This window comes from Motacilla alba, chromosome 2 (genome assembly GCF_015832195.1).
Source record: "Motacilla alba alba isolate MOTALB_02 chromosome 2, Motacilla_alba_V1.0_pri, whole genome shotgun sequence".
NCBI lineage: Eukaryota > Metazoa > Chordata > Aves > Passeriformes > Motacillidae > Motacilla > Motacilla alba.
Genome location: NC_052017.1, coordinates 41,840,478 through 41,862,630, shown reverse-complemented (window position 1 = coordinate 41,862,630; position 22,153 = coordinate 41,840,478). Strand labels below are relative to the sequence as shown.

Sequence of the window (22,153 nt, the reverse complement as noted above, 5' to 3'; positions counted from 1 at the left end):
TTGTGCAGAGCTGCACCTGCCGGCTTGTGCAGCCGGGACCTTGCCCTGTCTGAGGAGCTTCCCAGCTCTGGTCACTGCAGAACGGGGTGGAGGTGGTAGCAGGAAAGGAGTGGCCAAGGAATTTGCAGGGCCGTGACTGAGACAGGAAAGGCCTAACACTTTGTGTAGTGCAAGGCCAAGCAGTAACGTCCCAGTAGCTGGTAGGTGTAGGCAGATACTTTTCGTGACACGTTTTTTTAAAGGATTTTTTCATTAGCAAATAAAGGGAAATCCCAAAGCAGCTGGCTAGGAATAAACAGGGAACAGCAGCAAGCTGGAATGTCTTCAAACATCAGAGACAACCCAGCCACCCCATTAGCCTTTCCCATGGTTAAGCCTATGTGAATAAATCAGAACTGATTTGTCATTAATTCCAAATGATGACTTGCTTTCAATAAAAGGTGTTTGAGCAGTAACACCTTGATGTGACGGTACTTGGGAGTGTAGCAATGACTCACTTGTTGAGTTGCTGACTGCATGCAGCCAGCCAGGCTCCCTCACATCCATACGGTGTTTAGGGGGACTGCAGGATTGCCCTTCTCCAGAGCAGTGTCTCTGCAGTTGCCTTAGCCTGCTCCCTCCCTGAACCACAGGCTTTGGCTATTTATTTATTTTTTTAAATTGTAATTGTAAGATGAACCAGTTTGGCCCATCTGCTTGTATATCAAATGACATTAATTTGTGGAAGTCAAGAACCCTGTATTAGTGACAGAGTAAATTCTTATTACATAGGGATAAGGAATGAGATGCCCTCTATTTTCCAATGTGATGGAAGAATTATGCTGTAAGAAAAATGCAAGTATAGGGCTTGAGAAGCACAGAGAGGTAACACAGACTTCATCAGGCTCTCAGATGATTCATCTCAGGAATTCATTTCAGCAGGCCCTTGTGTAACATCTTCCTCTTTCCTCCCTCACTGCTCTCTCTTGGGAAATACAGAGCAGGGGAGGCAGGATCTGTTTTTGTCTCTGGGCATTTGTGTGCCACATGCCCTCGGCCTGGGACAGGCGCAGCGCTGTGCTCAGGATGCCAGTGATGACAGCGGCCATCACCACAGTGCTTGGTACCAAGCACCGGGGTGCAGAGAGAGCCTCCTCTCTCAGCACCAGCCTCCAGGGCTGGCACTGAGTCACCAGGCCCTGCTGTCACCAGGCTCTGCTGCCAGCCCTGGCCTGGCACTGGCACTCGCCCCTCCAGCTCCTGGGCGAGGCATGGCAGAGCTGTCCTGAAGAAAGCACATCACAGTAGTAGGCATTGTTCCCAGGGGCTTTGCTTACATGAATAAGGAAGTAAACTCAAATTTCTCTGAATGAGATTCAAGATCAATTCCCTCAGGCCCAGGTAGGCTAAAATATCCATAACTGCTTGCCTGCTTACAGAGGAACCTTTCCATGTAATGAGTGTTTTCCTTGTCTGTTCTCTCTCCTCAGTAGATACCTTGAGTCAGCAGATCCCTCAGGGCCACACAATTAGACCTGCACTCACAAGACACCTGATGAGAGAACTCTTGTATCACCAGCAAGTGGTTTATGAGTGCCCTTCTTGGATTGTTATTGCTGCTGCTAAGGAGATTTGTAAAATCCGTGTCTTAACAGGCAGATACAGGCTTCTCCCACACAGTCATCTTCCCAAACAGGATGCTCCAGCCTCATGCTTGGTTTTTCCCTGAAGCTTGAGACCAGAGTTAAATTTATTTTACGGCTTAGACTCAGACACTGGCAGAACTGCCACACCTCCCTGTCTGGTGGCCTGCACTCCTGCAGGGCCCAGAGCCATGGCTGTCTAGAGGTGCGAGGCTCTCAGCTGGCTAAGGGACCTTGCCTGGACCTGGGAACAGATTCCATACCTTGTGAACGGCAGCTACTGATAAATATCTTATTCTTTCTGACACTGTCACCTGACAACTGATTTTGGTCAGTGAGTTTCATCCCTGGCATCCCACAATTTTTACAGGTGCACCTATGGCAGAAAGGAAACAACACATTCAGGAGCACAGACAGAGATGTTTCTCTCAAATGAGAAATGAAAATAGAAGCCACCATGAATGTACAAAAAACCCAAGACAAAACCCAGTACACCAGACAGTATGAAACACAGGGACCCCTCCCCAGTGAAGGGACAAAGACGTGCATACAGAGGAATAGGAGCTAAATTTCAGCTCAGTGACAAAACACTACTTGGCACTATGAGGGAACATTTCTCAGCAGGTTACAGTGTGTGTTTTAGGACAGAAACAGTCTCTCTCATGACCATGTAGCATCTCTGATGCTGAAACAAGAGTTCTCCCAGTATGTGGAACAAACTTTAATCCCTATAAAACAAAGGAGTCCCATACTTCTCACACCATGGAAGGTCAGAATTCCTCCATACCTTCTCACTTTTGGTGGAGAAGGCACCTAAGAACAGTATTATCCCTGTTTCTAAATAAAGAAGCAGAAGTGAAGGAATTTGCCCAAGGCAAAGGCAACAGCCAACATCACTGAAGTCACTGGGTACTTACACCTCACTAGAGATTTTCCTGTTAATCCACAGAAAACAAAAGAAATGGATCCCACAAGGAAAATCACAAAGTCAGTTTTGCAGAAGGTGACTTGCTTGTTTCACATGATCACAGTTGACACGCGACTTGATTCCTTTTCTAACCCATCTTAAAAAGTTATTCCAGACACCTGATACAGCTGCCATCAGCACAACAGACCAATTTCATGCTCCCAGACCTCCATCAATTAGCAGACCAGCAGAATCCCTTCAAAATGGCTGCAAGGTCACAAGAACATACTGCAACAGGAACCCATCCCATGGATTTTTCTTCTCTGGAACTGTTCACTCAAAACCACTGACCAGGCAGTTAAAACTTGAAGAAACACGAGCTACTTCAGACCAAAGTGGGCAGGAGACTGCAAAGATGGGGAGTTTTCATGGAGAACACACTGCTCCCCTCCTAAAAAACCATTCGGTTTTGGGATCTCTACAGCACTACAGGAAGGGTAATGTGCTTCCCTCAGAGATCCTCAGGGCGCATGCCACAGCCCTGCCACTGCTTCAGGAACAGGCTGTGGAAGCAGCAGCCCATGAGATACCCCTGAAACAGCAGCAGCGTGGGGCACTAACAGTGGGAGAAGCAAGAACAGAGTAGCCACAGCACAGGTTTGCTCCTCTTCCCAGGAGAACAGTCATTTCTTACTGGGTCACACCTGCAGAGCCTGAGAAATCCTAATTTTTAGTTCCAGACAAAATATATTATTTTGGCTTAGTTATATTACTCTGCTATGGGAGCCCTGTGGCAGAAATCTGAACTGTGGGAAGTAGGCAAACTGTGTGAACTGTGAAGTAGGCAAACACCTTAATTATGGCAGCAGCAGATTTTTGCGAACAAAATTCCAGCAAGTACCACATACAGTTACATCTAGCAAAACTGAGTGTCACAGCAGCCAAAAATAAACTGTCTCAAGGTCACAGGAGCAAACACTGTAGATTTTGTCCTATTACAGTCAAGAAACAAAGAGCAGGAAACATGAGGACAGCTACCTTTTTGTGAAATGCAAGGAAAACCAAATCCGATATTCACTACAAACACAAGTGCTGGTGTATCAAGTATCAACTTTAATTGATCTGCTTGCTGTTAGTTCATTTAACCAGAAGATCCATTCATACAATACTGCAGTTCAGAATCCAGGGGAGTGATACCAAAATGCAATATAAATTAAAAAATAAATATGCTTCATAAGTCACTGCTCAACAATCTGTTTCCTACTATTTTTTCTTTTTTACCTAGCTTTTGGAAAGATTTTAGCTGATACCTATTTAGAGAACTAGCAAACAGGAGTACAATACATTCTCTATAAATACTTATGTTCAACTATTTCTCAGATCACATAATGAAATACATTGCTGTTCCCTATGAAATGCATAACATACTTAAATTAATTTGCTGCGGACAAGCAGTAGCTAATAAGCAAATCTTTGAAATAATAGAGGATTGATTAAGTATTGTAATGAAGGAACAAAGGGGGCAATAATCATAAAGGGAGAGTAAATTAAATAATAGTCTGCTTTTTTCCCCCTTTAGAAAGTTGCAGCTGAAAATTCTAGTGAGCTTCTGGATGCTTCCTCACAGGATCTGTTTTCAATCACTCAAAGCACAGGGAGTCTGGCAGATTTTATCCAGACCTGGCATAAGCTGGAGTGCTTTATTTGGTGTTACCTTCACAAGCAATTTCGTATGAGAAACAAAGAGAGCAGGAGAAAATACAGTTTTTTCTTACAGTGCCAGGCAAAGATTATTTACCAAGTTTCACATAGGCAGGTGCCACCTACTCAGTAGGTGGTGGAGGGTGCGCTCCGAGCGCCACACACGAGCACAAACGCTGGCTCCGCCTCACTTGTGACCGCCTTAGTCATCCTCATTCCTCCGTGTTTACTCCTTCAGCGACTCCGCCGCCAGCTGCATTTGCTGCCAGGAGAGAAGAACGGAGAGAGACGCTGAGCACAGCGGCAGCAGGGGGAATTCACAAACCAGCCAGAGCCCAACGCAGGACGCTCCAGAATCCAGCTGACTAACAAAGCCGCACCAAAAAAAGAGCTGCAGCGTTTAAAAACAAAACCCGCCAGTCTGTCATGCCTGATTTTTACAAAATACACGGTTTTAACAGAGGCAACACTTTTGTCCACCAAAACACTCGTCAAATGGCAATGCAATTTGTATGTTAATGAATTATTTTTGTGATGAATAATGCCTGATGTGAAAGTCATTTAGCCCTAAATATTTAGGTTTTTAAAGCTGATCTCAAAAGGTCAATGAACTGACAAACTGCTGCCCCCACTTCCCATTGCAACAATCTGTTAACTGTTATTATTTCTGTTTTGTTGTTGTTGAATTGAATAAAAACATCCTGCGATATAAGGAGGAGGTAGCAGACTGCTCTGGTGATACGTGGTATTTCCAATCCTGTTGATAACCAGTTTTGTTTTCATTATCCTACGATGTCACCAGAGACATGTCACCATGTGAAACCAGGATAACAATCCCAGGTGATGAAAATATCTGCTGAGCAAAAGAAAACAGAGCCACTCTGTGAAGCTTCGTGTTAAAGAGAATGTTTTGTAACACAGAACTTACAGAGGCAACAAGAGAGAGTTTAAACTGTACTGAAGGCATCTCTCACACATCACCTGGGAGTTGTCAGCCAAGAGCCTGGCAATGTCTGGAAGGCTGGAACCACCCTGATGTACCAAGAAATAGTCAGAGTGACTGAAGTCTCCTGAAGAAAAAAGACAGAGACAACAGTCTCAGGAAGAAGACAAGAGGGAGACCAGCCCTCTGGTCTCCCAGAGGACAGGCTGAGGAGCAGAGGCAGGGAGATGCACAGCACTGCTGGAATTCACTCCTGCCCAGCATCACTGCCTCCTCGGAGGCAATCTGGCAGGCAAGGAAACTAAAAGGCTGGACATGAAAAAATGTGAGTGATCGTGTAAGGAAACAATTTATGCAGCTTTCAACTCCTAAGCTGCTGTGTGGGTTCTGTGTCATTCCCCCACTGGAGGGGGAGCTGAAGTTGTTTCTTTTACATTTGTATTCGATCTCATAGAAATGGCCCATGACATATGAGCTATTAGAAAGAGAAGTATCTAAAAATGCTGTAACAAAACTGGAAAAGACAAAGCTGCAAATAAAGTGTACACTATCATTCAGTTTCTGTCCCACAACATGGGATACAAAGATGTCAGATGCTTCAACCTTCTTCTTCTTTGCTGCTAGTCTGGGCCTGAACCTATTCCAAAACACTACTCTGCATGCTTAAACACACCTACAACAACTTTTCTTTACCATTTTTATCTGAATTTCCATGCCATCTATAAGTGAAGTAAAATTAGTTTGTGATACAAATATTTATATGCTTCTCCATAGCAACAGTGCAGGGAAAAAAGCCACAGCTAAAGGCTGGAATACAGATAGATTCCTCTTCCACATCCTGATTCACTTATTTAAATAAATGTCTGAATAAAACTATAGCATCTTTAATTAAAGTGACTTTTCCTCCTATTACAAAAACATAGACACAGAAGACAGCACCTTCATTCAGTTCCTGATCCATCAAATACAAACATTCTCTGATTTTAGAATGATTTTCGTGAATTCTGAGTGCTGGTGTAATTGTACGGGGACTGATGAGGAATGCAGAAAACTGGAAAGGTATTTTTATTCTCTGATCTCTGCAGGGCTTGCCAAAGTCTGGGAAAAAAACCAAGCACGAGCGCTAATGATAACTAAATGTAATCTGTCCAAAAACTCTACAAGCTGGACCACTCTCATTTATTTTTGAAGGCCCTCCTAATTTTAGCTGAGCTAATCTTAAACTAGGATTGTCTTCTGCTGGCAATCTTATGCCATCCTATTTAAAATACATGATATGAACAAACAAATATCCCAGCTTCTTGAGCGGGCCAGTGAGTAGAAAAACCTCTTAAAATAGCTTCACATGCTGCCATGGCACACAAGGGCTGGGCAAAATCAGTCCAAATGCAGTCATACACATATTTCAGGAAATGAATCACAAGCCACGTGAGAACCCCAAGAGCTGTGTATTTAATTTCTTCTTTATAGTTTCTAATACCAAAATGTGTTTGGCAGTACCTGGCAGCAGCAGGCTCCCCCAAGAGCTATCACTTGGGCAAGCAACATGTGGTGGCACCTTTAAACAGAGAAATTCCTCGCCAAGTTCAGGCTAAAGAATTTTAAGATTTTCTTTCTTTTTTACTGTGAAAGTAAATGTTCCTGCTCAATGGGAAAATATTTCTCTAAGACAACATATGGGAAAGGGAGTCTATTTTTAAATTTTTATTGCTGAGAAAGGGAACTGATGGGGTATCTTCTAAGATCACTTTTCCCCTGACAGCCCCAACAGGTTCACTGGGGAACCTGTGGGGCTGAGTTAACTGCTCTTCCCTCAGAAAGACTTAAGGCTTTGTGAGCTTTAAGAAGTATTTTAAAAATGTGGAAAAGACATATTAAAAATGTCTTGATCTACTTGTTAAACCTGCTGGATACATAATGACAAAACCCACTCATTTGAGGGGTATTAAAAGCCTCTGTGAACTAATCAGAGGCACAGCTCAGAAATGAGTTGGCTCAAGAAGCCATTCTTCATTTATTATCAGCTGAGAGTTACTAGTGAAAGGTTTATGCTTAATGCTCTGTTTTCTGCAGCACCCTTAGCAACAGCAGCCTGTGCATGCAATACATGAGTGAAACGTGTTTAAACTGGTATTAATTTTAGTGGGGCTGCAGTGTTGTTTATCCTAAAATTCTACTATTAGGAAATGCACTAAATATTTATCTGCTGTAATTCAACAGATTTGCTATTTCCATTTTATTAAGTTTAAATTTCCTTGTAAAGCACATGTAATATAATTAGACAGTACTTCCAGGAGAAATAGCAAAAACCCTTTAATGTGGTTTACAAATAGGCTTTACCAATTACTTAGATTTCCCTACATTTCAACATTAAATTTTCTGAAAGGACTTTATTAAACGGAACAGATCCTTTCACACCACAAACAGAGCTGCACACCAAGCATGGAAATCAGGCTAATTCCTTTGTGGGCTCCAGAAACACCAACTTCAGTGTGCAGGGTATGGCTGTGGTAGTTCTCCAGTTAGAAGGGCTATGGAAGCCTAAACATGTGATTTAGTGCTGCCAACAATACCAAGATAGAAAATTAAATTGCTAAAACCATGAAATAACAGAAATACACGGCAGCACCAGAGACCTCAACTACAGCAAAACCCCAGGAGCTGCCAAGGGATTTACCAGAGCAGTGCCAGGGCTTGGCTCAAGCCCCAGGCTTGCTGGAAATGCAGGATGTTCTTGCATGGCACGAGGAGGACCCTGGCCCACCTTGTCTTCCAAGCCTGTGCCCAGGGCTGAGGAGCTGCTCTGCCCTCGCTCTGCACAGCAGGGCTGCTTTGGGCCAGGACTCGGCATGTCCCAGCCATGGCTTCCTTCTGCCCTGGGCTGAGAGGCAGGAGCTGCCTCTCACACCGCCAGCTTGCCAATCCATCTGTGACCTTCCCTCCACACCACAGGACGACAGAGGGAAGCCAGCGTTCCTGCTGCCCCAGTGCTGGTTCTGCACACACTCATAATCTAATCAAACACTCTCACCTTTCCTTTATGGTTTCTGTGGGACAGCAAACATTTAACAGACACTAACAGCCTTTGCTGGTTTATTGTTGATTTACTGCCCTTGCTGAGCTCTGTGTCAGATGCTTACAACACTGTTATTTTCCAGTTATGCCCAGATCTGGTAAGTCAGCCTCTAACTACTCTTAATTTTACCACTGTGTGTTAACGCCAACTGACAATTCAACCACAACCTGAGGAAAACAATTTAAAACATAGAAAGCATATAAAAGTGAAAACCAAAGAAACCAGGATCTACTGACTCACTGGCCTGGTGCTTTTCCACAGGTATACTCAATGCACGCATAACTTTGCACACATTAAGAACAGACATGTAAATAGTTTATATTAAATATAAGAATACATGAAGGCAGATGTTTTTTATCAGCATTCCCATCTTCTGGTTTTCCTGTATACACCATGTGGAACAGCTCATAAGCAGTCAGAAAGAGCAGTGGTACATGGTCTCTTTCCCACTTTCTAGCATTCATTATAATACGAAAAAATGACAGCTATATATTAAATTCTTCTTTTGTAATGGTGTCCAATCACAACAATAGCAGTTTCTTGGCTCTTGAGCTGTCTCAAGAACTATATCAGCTTAATCTGTAAGTACCAATCAGTTATAGAAGAGGCAAATTAGCACCCACTTCAAAACTCAGTAAGCCTCTTCCACATGTAGTATTTGGTTCTGTGTAAAGGTTTAAAAGCTTATTTAATGGAAATTTGTTGTCACTGATTATAATGGTGTAAGGTTATGGTAACTTCATACCTAGAATCACAAATCTTCCCTCAAGGTTTTTGTCTATGGCACTGAACACTCGGCAGGGGACAGTGCTTCAGGACTCCGGGCTTGGGGTTACTTTTAAGCTCCATTTCTGACCACTTTTCCAGCAGCATGCTTGTTTCCTTAGCTGGAGATGGTAACTGATGCTTCTTGACAGCAGTAATAACCAGTCCCTGTACTAGTACACTCCTGTTTATAAATCCCAGGACCACACAGCCACAATGCAACACTGAATGCTTATTTTCATTTAAGTCATCCTGCACAACCCCTCATTCTTCTTGAAAGCTATTGATTTCCAGAATACAGTTTCTCTCCTACTTCAGTAGTATGATAAAAGACTTGTGGGAACAATTTTACAACTTCCTCATTTCCCAGGGCCAAGACCAATGGCCCTGTGATGCTGCAACCCAGTAGAAGTAACCCTCTATAAAGGAAAGCCACACATAAGCATTAAACAGTAAAATGTAGATTTTTTAATAAAAAAGCAAGAAGAATTTTAAACTGAAGATAACTAAGAAACAAATCCTGAATTGTCACTCTCACTAGGATTGTGAGCAATTACAGTAATTTAAATTTTTGAAGAATATTTACTAATCTCCCTACTTCTAGGTTACACCTGAAAGATTTTATCTAGTTTTGGGGCCTCTAGTGTAAGAAGGACCCTGATCAACTGTGCCAAGCCTAACTGTGGAATCCAAGATGGGCAGGGAGGTGATGCACGTGCCCTGAGACAACTGCCAATATCTACAAGGAGGTCAGCAAGAAGATGGAATCTGGGTCTTGGCCAGGGTGCATAACCAGAGGAAAAAAAAATGAAGTGGTCGTTAAAAAATAAGCCAAGAAAGCCCCAAGAGAAAACATTTCACTACAAGGATAACTAAGCACTGCAGCAGAGGCCCAGGGAGGTTTTGGAGTCTCTGTCCTCAAAGCACCTGACAGGAAACCCCACCCTCCCACAGGCCTGGGGTCTAAATCTGGTGCCAATCCTATCCTGAGCAGGAAATAGGACTGCTGACCTTCTGAGGTGCCTCCCAGGTTGAGAGATTTTTACAGTTGTTTCTACAGGAATTGTGACAGGAAGTTTATGGACTGGACTCCACAGACCCAGAGTGGGGATCTGCTACAAGAAATGGAAAGTAATGGGAAAGAGCAAAAAAAAGAATTCTCTTCTTTCCTTTCCTGTATGCCTAATTCAAGATAGAATACCAAGTACAAAGCCAGTGTTAATGAAACAAAAGGTTTGCAAAATTAGTAAGTGCAGAGTCAGGAAAACTTGCAGAATCACATAATTTGTGCCTTGGAGTATTGCATCTGATTAATAGCACTGTGAGGAATAGCAGTCAAAGCAAACCCATTTGTAGTACATTTTTTCCCCAAGATTTTTTCCTGATCTACTTCAGATTGTCCCTGATTTAAATTGCAAAGTATTAATTAATACTCATTACAATATTCTTACAGTATTAGTCACCCTTTGCTGAACCTTATTTTAGTTCAGTAGACAGTACAAATATGAAGAATAGTGGAAGTCACACAAGACGGTCTAATAGTATTTTCTTCAGAATATAGCTTATGCATTCTGTCCCTCAAAATATTTACATTGTTTTTGTCCTCGTGTAGCTCATATTTCATAACTTTTTCTCACCATAACTGGCCAAACAGTAGCCAACTGACAGATAAATACAACGTTAAACAACATCTGAATGCCTGATGAAGAGTGTGTACCAAAACCACCCTCCCAGGATGCCAGCCCAAGGGATGCTCTCCCCTTTAGCTTATGCAATTACCTCTCACCCAATCAGCAGCTGGTCAACAGATTTTGGAGTCACAAACTATCGACTGGCTATGAAAGCAACGATGCAAAAATGTGCAAAGTGACACGACCTTGGTGACATCTCAAAGAGGAGGGATGGCCAGTGCAGTCCTGCACTCAATTCTTTAGTTCTGTGCCCTGGGTCAGCAGGCACCACTACGGTTTAAGGGGGCAGTTGGCCCTAGGTGAACAGCACATCAGCAATGCTTCAATGGTTTCAGGGTGAGCAATGATACAATTCCTTTTCTCAGGGGTTTTGGAGGATGTAATTACCTGCTTGCTATTACTAGCTACCATCAAGAGAAAATGAGTAAACCAAACTATTCTGCCTCTCTGAAGTTTAACAAGCTTATTCACTAAGCAGGGTGTCCCTGAGCAGGCACATCCCCTTTGGAAGAGAAATACTCAGCACCTGGAGAGTTTAATGAGCCTTATGGACACAAATTCCTAATATATGCATATGGCTGACACTGAAGCTTAAGTGCAGACATAGCTGTGTTAGCTTTATACCAACTGTAATCTCCTTCCCTGGAGATACTCAAAAGCCATCTGGACAGAGTCCTAAGCAGCATGCTCTGGGGGTCCCTGCTTGAGCAGGGAGGTTGGACTAGCTGATCCCAGAGGTTTCCTCCAACTGTGGTTCTGTGACAGCAGAAAAGCCTGGCTAACAAGCAGGCTGCTCAATATGCCCTAATTTACCACTGAAGCTCACATGCCTTGCACTCCCTCTGCTTCATGACTGAGGAGGCACAGCTGAAAGCAGCCAAACAGCCCCTGAAGCAATGCCAGCAGTAGCGGTGAAGGACTTGAAGGCAGTTGGTGGCACTGCAGGGGGACAGTGAGAGTCCTTCCTCCTCACACTGCTTAAGTGGCCAACTGCTTGGGTGATGGGAAAAACCCACAGCTCACTGCAGCTTCTGCAGAAGATGTGTTTCAGACTAACTCTCTGCTTCCATTTTTTCCAGCTTGAAGCTGGAAGGAACCTGCTGGGTCACAAACACAAGCCTCCCTCGAGTGCATAAACCCACACCACAGAGGTTTAGCCAGGAGAGACCACACAGCATCAATTCCGCTGTTGCACAGGCCAAAACCCCCATCTCTTGCCAACATCCTTCAGCAAATCTATTGTACAAAAGGCAAGAGACCAGTTTAAACTATTTAATGCCACAAAATGAGCAGAGGAAAAACTCAAAGAGCATGAACGTGTCTCCCTGTAATCCATGCAACAGCAGGGAACAGACTGTGTGAAAAACAGAGACAGTCTCTCAAAAGGAACTATGCTCAACCCTCAGAAGACAAAAAAAATATATTCCACTGCTTTCTGGACACAAAGTTAATCATCCCTGGAACCCAGGCACATAAACTCCAACATCTAAGCACTACTGAAGTCCTACCCACCCTCTGCTCTGCCGGAGGACACAAAGGCATGGCTAGCCCCAGCCCAAGCCCAGCTGGTCTCAGTTTTACCCTGGGCTCACATTTCTCTCCAAATTTCCTAATTTGTAGAGTCATAAAGAGCCCAAATTGGTTTCAAATAAAACAAGTGACAAGATAAGAAGTTTACTCCTCTATGCAGGACATTCACTAGGTAATCTAGATCAGCCTCCAGATATGAAACTATCTTGGAAATTATCTTTGGAAATTACCATCTGTAACATAAATCTGACATAAATAAGCAGAAAGATTTGCAGGGGGCATGGCTGTCCTCTGTCCTGCTACCACACAGCAGCCACAATGCTGCAAGTACAAAATTTCCATTTCTTTGTGGCAGGCAAGAAACTTCAGCCTCACATCAGAAAATGCCAGAGAAATAAAATGTCTGAAAAATATAAGTAGAAAATTTTATAGTGTATCTGAAGTAAAAACTACACATTAAGAAATCAGACATCAATGCTGAGCAGACACATAGGAAAAGTAAACATTCTTGTGAAGGGAGTTTTTTCTAAGAGGGAATTTGCCTCTTTGTTAATCTGTTGTATCAGCATGAAAATAAGTTTAATTCTAAAGTAACTGTTACCAGAGTATTAAAAAATATTTTAATATAGTAAAGTAGGAAAAACTAGTCAATGTTTAGGTTATTTGGTGAAGAGCTATTCTCAATTCTGCTCAAGAGTTCATTAGGCGAGGAGTCCAAGGCCAGCAATGAAAGGACCTGCCAGGCAATCTTATTTGTTTTCCTCCACTGCAGAAGCTCTCCTGCCCCAAGTACATGTTATTACAATATAATTTTGAGTAATATTTTCATTCCTGCTTTTCTCTTCAAAGATAAGTTCTCTTCTACTTCCTGTGAGGGCTCTGCGATTGCCTGGTTACAGCCCAGAGAAAAATAATCAACACAGAGCCAGTAAACAATTTCTAGTTACAGAAGTTTTATAAATATTCTGAAGCAATCAACTCTACAAATGTTAAAGTGTGTTAAATAGGTCTTTAAATACAAAATGGCAGTGGCACCACTGACAGAAATTTCTCCCTTCACCAGAGATACCTGTGAGAAGGCAAATTCCCTCCTGCCACATTCCCTGCTCCTTGGGAAGACTATGAACCCACAGAAAAAAATAAAGTGTTTTCCCTTTAACACTGGGCCAAACATAAGTATCAACTGATTACAGGCTATTGATTTGCTCTTAAATCTATATCCAAGTCAGTGTATGTCTGATCAAATAAAGTCAGTTACTCAAATTAGTTACGGTGGATTTGTGGTTTGATCTGGCTCAGGAAGTTCTTGAACTAAGCACAGGCAGAGGATAGGGACATAAAAGTTATTCCTGCTTTTCACCCCATCCTACACATCTGCATGTTGCCACTTTAGAGATTTTGGTACCAGTATGCAAATATACAAAAAGGACACAGCTGACTAAACATGCCATTTTCACTGAAGGGGCACAACTGGACCCAGAGCATTACTCCCACTGGACTACAAAAGACTCTCTAATAAGCAGGTAGGAGAGTAAAAAGTTGGTTTGGTAGTTTAGAACTGCATTTCTTCAAAATGAGTAAAGTTATAACAGCTGACATAGTCCTAAATTACAGGTATGGCAATATTTACAGACTTTATAATCTTTATGAATTGTCCTGCTAAGCCTGTTGCAATTCTGAACAACCTAGCAAAGGGTAAAGGTCTGGTTTCCGTGAAGGCAATGGCAAAGTTCTCTTTCACTTCAGTGAAACCAGACTTTCTCTTTATATGCTTCCTGTGTTAGGGGTGAACAAAATATTTTTTCCCTTTTTCCAACAAATTAGTTGGAAGAAAACCTCTTTGCCATAGGCTGCTCACCACCTCTGTTTTGAAGTGATGAAGTGCTCTGCCTCCTCAGCCTCCTGTTCAGAGCTACCTCCACTGTGTAGAGACCCTCAAAAAATTCTGTGCCTTTCCGCCTCTAATACCATCAGAAATTCCTTTGCAAAGCTTTATTAAATTCTTTTGCAATAAAGAGCAAATTAAAGCTGTACAAGAACTACTATTTTCAGTCTGAAGAGAGATGATATTTTAAGCAGCTCTGTAATATAAAGACAAACAACAACCTGTAAGTATGTTGAGTATTAGGATTTATTCTCTTCCTGAGATCTGCTTTAGTGCCTTTGAACACCCAATGCTACATAACTGAGAAACTACAGAAAAAGATTTTGGGATGAGGTTTAAATTAAAAAATTATTTCTAACTATTTAATTCTATTATTTTCATGCCTTGCCAACCCTATAATCCCAGTTCCTTTCTGTTAATTTAAATTTTGTGCAATACAATACATAAAGGCAGAGTACATGTATTATATAACATACATCTACATTTCTAAGAATTTCTTTCAATAACATTGTGGGTTTTAAGTTTGGAACTTAGCGTTAAAATTTCCTCCTCCTAAACAAAACCTGAATGATTACCAAAAAGGTCATGCATATGGCAGTTATTCTTCTACTTTGTCAACATGAACCTTGTGTTTATGCAGGTTTTCCAAGCACAGAGTAAGTCAATTTTCATATGCCTTGGCAACATTCCTGCTTATTCTTTCTGCTTTTTAATTTTCCTAAAGTATTTTTGCTTTATTAAAGCATTTTACTTCCTTTCCTTATTTATTCCTTGCGGATTCCCCGCTGTTCTACTGTCCTAATTGTACCCTCTTCCTTACATTTTCATTTTCAAATCCTTCAAAATGAGAAATCTTTCCCTTCTGCCTCTAAATTCACAGGTGGGTAAGGGTCAGATTTGCTGGCAGAAAAGCTGCGGAGAAGACTGGCCCTGGAGGCTGGCAGCTTCCTGGCGGGAAGAGAGCCCCAGTCCTCCTCCCACTCCCATTGTCCTGCTCTGCCTTTCAGGAGCAGTGGGAACCAAAGGAAGGACGAAGTACTGCCAGCACAGCCCTGCTTTGGGGCTCTGCTCTGAGGGGCTGGATAAAGCCAGACAATAAACTGAAGCCCAGAAATGAATGTGTGGAACAGATATATGCAGCTCCAGTCCAGCTGCTGTTCTAGACTGACCTCCTTCTTTTGCTTCAATGGAAATCAGAGTTAATGGTGCCAGCTTCAGCATGCACTGGGGGATTAACTATTGTGATTCATGTTAAATTGCCACACTAATTTAATTCTATCAGACCTCAAGGCTGGGCTTTGGAATGTCTTTTATACATTGCAAAGTGCTTTTACTGGATACCCTGGGTCACCACTACCATCACACTCTTATTTCTCAATTTCAGTCTATCACAAAAAATATATTTTCTAGCATGCAACACAAACATCTACAGTGATTTTTCTTCAATATATCAGCTGCAGCACATCAAAACTGTCAGATTGCTACAGAAACACTGTACAACCTTAAAATTTGTGAGAAAATATGTTGTCTTGTAAATTTTATAGTAAGACCTTTATAAAGTATGTTGTTAATCTGTCAAACCAACCGTATTTTAAAAAACATGCCAGTAAGTGCTGTGAAAAGACTCTAAATAAATGCTGAAAACATCATATGATTTTGCATCAGTAAAGTGAGTCAATATTATCCAGTGAGTCACCTAGCTAATTCACAGCAAATTTCTGTGATGGTATAAGATGGAAGGTGAACACGCATTTCCAGAGATCCTTCAGGGCAAATCAAATATGCAAGCCAGGGCAGGACAAATAATTGCAAAATATTAACAAGCTGCAGAAATCCATTTTCTGCACTTTGTGCTTGATAGTATGTCAGTGCTCACATGCGCCTGCTTCATTCTTGGCACTGGAAACAATCAGAAAATAAAGACACACCACTATAGGACCACCAGAACTGCAGGAACCACAGCCATTAGTTACACCCTTTCGAAAACAGTAACATTTCACAACCACAGCAAAAGATTTCTTCAATAAACTGAAGTAAATATTGCTTATGTATTAAAATGACAGCAACATAATTTCCCCTACTAATAGGAAATTACAATAATTATTAGTGGTGTAAGGAAATACAGCAAAGGCTGTGGTTTACAGTAAGCCAGTGTAAGAATGCATCTACCAAGGACCTGAACAGAATCCCCGCACTCAGATTCTCATCCTCTCTCTCTCTGTACCTGTATACTGAATCTATTTATCTATCTAAAAAATAAAGAAAATGCATTCATAAAGAAGACTTTTAACAGTTTGTATTTAAAGGGGCATTATCCACAATATTAGTGGGAGGCTGTTAGGTTTTGGTTTCCATGTGTTGGTTTTTGCTACCCTGAAAATTCTCTTCCCAATGACTTCCTCATTTGTAACAGTGAAATTTGGGAACTGGCCAATATTGCTACCATAATGTTATAGGGAATTCACACTTCAGTCCAGAAAAGGAGTTTTTCAGAGGCAGTATATACTAAACACTAATTAGCATTGAGCATTAATTTAAAATATGTATTATATAAGTTACTCTGTATTACTTGGTATGAATCTCATATAACTAACCTTCAAATAATTATATTAGAATTTTGCCTTCCCATTAACTTTTGATCAAAGAAACATATCCCATTGAAACTGCCATCTGCTGAACTTGCTTCCTGACTTTGTTTCATCTTTCTGTGACATGGGAATAATCACCAATAATATCAGGAAAAGAATATATAAATAACACCTTAAATAAGTTTTCTCTCTTCTGAAACCTGCAGGGGTTTGACTAAAAAGGAGAAAAGAGGGGTTTGTCCTGTGTTAGTGAATGGCTGCATCTGCTTTCATGATTTCTGCTGATCAGTGAAAAAAATAGAAAAGAAAATACAGCTCGGAATCACTATGATCCTTATAAATGCTCTATTATTAAATGTTTATGCAACAAACTGGAAGATTCACAGTGGCATTAAAAATAATCTCATTTGTGAAGTGGATATGAAAATCCTCCCTATTGATGAGATAAGCTTAAAACTAATTGATACAGCAAGTAAGGAACTGCTCCCATTAATCGTTGCTCCAAACACGTTCATATACTATGGAAACAACAGGACAGATCATTCCCAGAGAAGAAGTTACTGGACAAACTAATTAATGATTTGGTCTGGTAATTTCAACATCACCATGTTAAAAACAAGTAAGGGAAGCTCTGGGTGTGTCCCACCTGCAGAAGAAAGGTGTCTTCTTGCCACATGCGAGTCTAATTTAGCCACTTAAGAGTTTCTCAACTGGCAGACCAGTTAAATTCTGGGTTTACTCAACAGTACTCCTACCAACCCAAACCTATCTGACTTTCCTTTTATTAGGAATATACCTCACTACTGGTTACCAAATGTTCGCTAGAACGGGTTAAGAGCAGACCTTTCCATCTCCCCAAAGAGGAAAAAGACAGGCTGATTAATTTGATAGAATTTCTCCAGCCAAAAACAATAAGGACCAAGAGTCACAAGAACCTTATCTACTTAGCTGACTTACTTCTCTTTTATATATAAAAAGTAATCTTACCTTTTGAAAAATCCACCAGCTCAAGAAGATGCTGACAACAACCCCCACCCCCTTTCACAGAAACAGACCTCCTCAGTTATTCAATTTATTTCAAACTATTCAAAAAGAGAACTTCTCTTCAACAAAATATCCAGCAATCCCTGCTGTGTTATGGGCAGTCCTGCTCTTCCAACAGCATGTAATGTTGTCCTTAAATATCTAAGGCTGTGTTGCTGCCTAAACTTTTTCAAGTCTTTTTTTTCCTTCCTAGGTAACCAAAAGCAACGCACAAGGCAGAATTGTAGAAAGCTTTTGAAACTTGCATGGGCAAGCAGATGGTGACCTATGCCTGCAGCATAGACATCCAAAAAGACCTCTGGGGCAGGAACTTAACACTTATGCATTTTTATAGAGAGCTAAGGCAACATTAGTCTTAATGCGTTTTAGCCTTCTAAAAGTGCTACAACTAAATAAACTCTGCATAATAAATAGTTACCTAACACACAGTTCTTTTGTCTCAGAGTCTGACCTGAATAATAAAAACCTGGGTTTGGTGATCCATTCTGGCAGATGTATCATATCCTACATGAAGATTACCAAAATAATTACAAAAACTTTTAAAATCCTTCCACTTTTTCCTATTTAGTTCCTATCAAAAGCTATGGAGTCACTATGCCTGCACACATCTGCTAAACCTGCAAAATATTTTCTCAGCATTGAAATTTAAACTTTTAACATTTCTTTGAAGGAACTCTAATTGGTCACATCCCTGAAAGTTTGCTCAATGAATCTGGACATGAGAACAATATTGCTCAAAATGGAAGGAGCCTTAAAGATCAACTAGTTCCAATCCCCCTGCCATGAGCAGGGACACCTTTCATTAGACCAGGTTGCTCAGGGCCCCATCCAACCGGGCCTTTACTTTCAGGGATGGGGCACTCACAATTTCTCTGGGAAATCTGTTCCAGTGCCTCACCATCCTCACAGTGCAGAATTTCTTCCTAGTATCTAATTTAAACGTACTCTCTTTCAGTTTGGAACTATTGCCTCTTATCCTATCACTATATGCCCATGTAAACAGACTCTCTCCATCTTCCCTCTAGGCTCCCTTCAGGTACTGGAAGGCCACAATTAGGTCATCCAGAGCCTTCTTTTTTCCAGGACAAAAACAGCACTTGCTCAGGTATCAAAAACTGGTTTTCTTTAGTCAGTGCTTTACCACACTGAACATCTTTGTTGCTTTTCCCTGGGGTTTTAGAGTTGTTAGCTTTTTCCTTTCTTTTTTTTTTTTTTTTTGTCTCCGAAAAAGAGATAATTACTCTCATCACCTCTCCATCCTTTCTGCTCAGCTGCCCCATTAATTAATTTCAGACTTTTATCTGGGAGATGGTCCCTTCTGGCTTGTATTTTTCTTTTGTAATAAGCCAATACCCTACCAAACGTTCAATATCTGACAAGATAACAATTTCTGGCCCAATAAGACATGTTTTAAATGTTGCCTCCTCTGCTCTGAGGGACCAAGGAGAGGTCACAGAAAGGCAGCAGACAGCAGACTCTTGAGTCAAGAAGTGCACTATGGCAGTATATATTGCTCTGGGACAGCTTTGCTCTGAGATAACAGGGTAGATAGACCAGGCTATGGCTCATTTCTCTACACACATTCCACATTCTTTTGACTTTTGGAATTTTGGTAAATTATTCCACATGAAACAAAAATTGAGACAGCAGAGAAAAAAAAAGCCCTTGGAATATGAAAATACTATTATCATCAGAGGAAACAGATAAAAAGAAAAAAAATTCTCCTACGAAAAGAAGGTAATCAGACAAAAAAATCATAGATTGACTACACAGCCTTAACAAAGACTCAAGAACTAAAGCAATCTTTCTCAAAAAAAAAAAAAAAAAGGTCAGTGGCACCTGTAAATGAGGAAGAAAAACCAACCAACCAATCCAAAACCAAACAAGGCAACTAAACTAATAAACTTCAGATTCTCCAAATGCTTCCCAGAAAAGTAAATACTTCTGTTTTCAACGTATTTCAGAGGATATATAGCCATGAGTAGTGCACATTGCTCCCATAATAGAGTGAATAACCCAGCAAATGACAGAGGCACAATTGCTCTGAAATGATAGCTGAAGTTTTACTTGTTGTCAATAGAAAAGAGAGGAAAAAGAAAGAATAAAAGTATTACAGTACCTTAACTTATAAAATGTTCTATTTGATTCAATTCTGCCTTTCCATTTAGTTTTCCTTTATTTTACTAAAACTTTAAAATACAATAAAGCTTTAAAAAGCATCTCTCTGAATTCAGTTCTTTTGGCACATATTTTCCTCCTGGCTTCTCTAATCCGTTTTATTTGAGCTGGCATCTTAAAAAGCATGCTTTAGTATGCAGAGCCTAACAGTACTGCTGAACCCTCCTGACAGCCTACTTCTCAGAAGCAAGAAGGACATTATCTCCCCAAAAGACCTGCTCTAAACAGTGCTCTTTTGCACACAAGCTAATGCCACCCCATGCCCTGTTACTTGTTATTCATAGAGCTGCACATCAAAGGGAACCAATCCTGAAAGCACATAAAGGAAAACTTACTCTTTTGGTAAAGCACACAGCTATTTATATCGTAGCGTGTTGCTTTCCATGTACAAAAATGAATTTGGTTTTTTTATGTAAATTCCCTCGGAATACTGGAGACTTCAGTCTCTTATTAAATAAACACAGAGCAGCAACATAATATTGTTTCTATAAGAGAGCAACACTGAGACTGATACACATGCAATGATGTATAGATGCTTGTCTGTAGAGCTGCAGTACTTGTCCCATGATTTCAGAAAGTTCTTAGCAGAATGTTATGCTGAGCTGACAAAAATGTAGCATGTCAGTTTAATACTTATTTCTGGAAGAGAAGGTTAAAGGAACTCCATTCTTGTCTGCCTGCTAAATTACTCAGAATACATTTTAGTACTTTATAATCTGTTACACGCAACATTCAATATCCTACTCTCTGTAGGAATAATAAAAAAATGTCATTTTCAGCTTGTCAAAAGTATTTCAGTTTTTACAGCATATTGCATAATGAATTAATTACACTCTAGGTAATTAGAATCTAAAATATTCACCATACTAACTTAAAAGGATGCTGAATACTACTTAAAGGTTGACATGCTCTTTGACCCCAACCAGCTTTCTTTGAACACAAAACCTCTCGAATTTCTCAAACGTCAAGCCTTGCTGCTTTTCCACAGAAGTGTATGAGCCTTCAAATGCAGCAGAAATCCTGTCTTTATGACGTTCTGCAGAACAATGAAAGAAGAGGCAATGCTTGTCTGTTGGCTGTTACAGACACTCAGGTTAAAAACTCCCTACATCCTTTGTAAGCACATCAGGCCTTATTTGCCCCACTTTATGTGCTCCCTATTTTGCTTGCATATTGAAAACCCCCTCATGTTACTGTGACTAACTTTCTTATATTATTTTTTCTCTGTTTAATCACTTCATAATTCAGTCATTTCATAGTTCAGCTGTTGCTTCAATGGGATGGTCTCTAACAGATTTCTTGGCAGTCTGAACTGCATGTAGGCTCTGGCCAGAATGGCATTTTCCACAATCTTGTGCAAGAAACAAATCTGATTTAAGGAGAAAATGCAATCGTAATGAATCAATTTCCAGTGCTCTAGGATGTATAATCCTACTCAGAGTTTCTCAATTCTCTGAATATCTGCCTTCCCCCGAGGTTTTGTGCACACACTACATCTCCTCTCCCAGGAAGACTAATACATGCAATCCACACAGTTTCCTCCTGTGGGTGCATATTCATAACAAAGTGCAGAATGAATACTTTCTTGCTTATCCGGCACCTAAGAGTTTATGTATGCTGTGTCCCCTTATGCTAAAGGACTTGGAAGCAGGTAAATGATAGATTTGCATATCAACAAAACACTTCTGACAACTCCAGCTATTAATGGGTAGCTTCCCTTCCTCCCTTCAATGCCTGTCCACATGATCATTCACACTGTCTCTGATTCAAAGCAGTATCCTCCCACATATTCACAGTTGATTAGGAGTTAGATTAGAGAGTCTTTCAGCTGCACAGATGACACAGGACTGCCAAGAACAGCTTTCCTTCTCCATGTCTCTAGAAAAGGGCAGAGAATTTAGTAACAGGGTAGCAAACAAGGGGGTTACTTTTTGGATGTCAGGAGTACAGAATTTCCCACGAGCTCAGCACTAATTCCAACACTGATAGGTGTAGCTGGGTAAGTAAATGCACGCAAGTATCCCATGGCAAACTCTGATGACTTGTTACCCTGTTTGTCTCCTTAGTGACAGGCTTATATTGAGTATAATTATTTTGAGTAACCAAAACATCAGAGTTAAATAAAAAAATAAATTCTGAAGCTGAAGTGTTCAAAGCACATGGTCATCCAAATTGTAACAGGACAAGCAAGTAACATAATCACATACCTTGAACTAACAGCAT

General features: G+C 40.9%; 1 protein-coding gene across 3 annotated transcripts in view; it reads right to left on the bottom strand.

Moving 5' to 3' along the window:
• Window positions 1–3,622: 3,622 nt before the first annotated feature.
• ANO10 (anoctamin 10) overlaps window positions 3,623–22,153 on the bottom strand; it is a 121,964-nt gene continuing 103,433 nt past the window's right edge. For all 3 annotated transcript variants that reach the window (XM_038130060.1, XM_038130062.1, XM_038130061.1), the window contains one exon: window positions 3,623–4,492. In XM_038130060.1, the coding sequence (XP_037985988.1) occupies window positions 4,457–4,492 (36 nt within the window). In that variant the 3' untranslated portion in view covers window positions 3,623–4,456. The remainder of the gene's footprint in view (window positions 4,493–22,153) is intronic.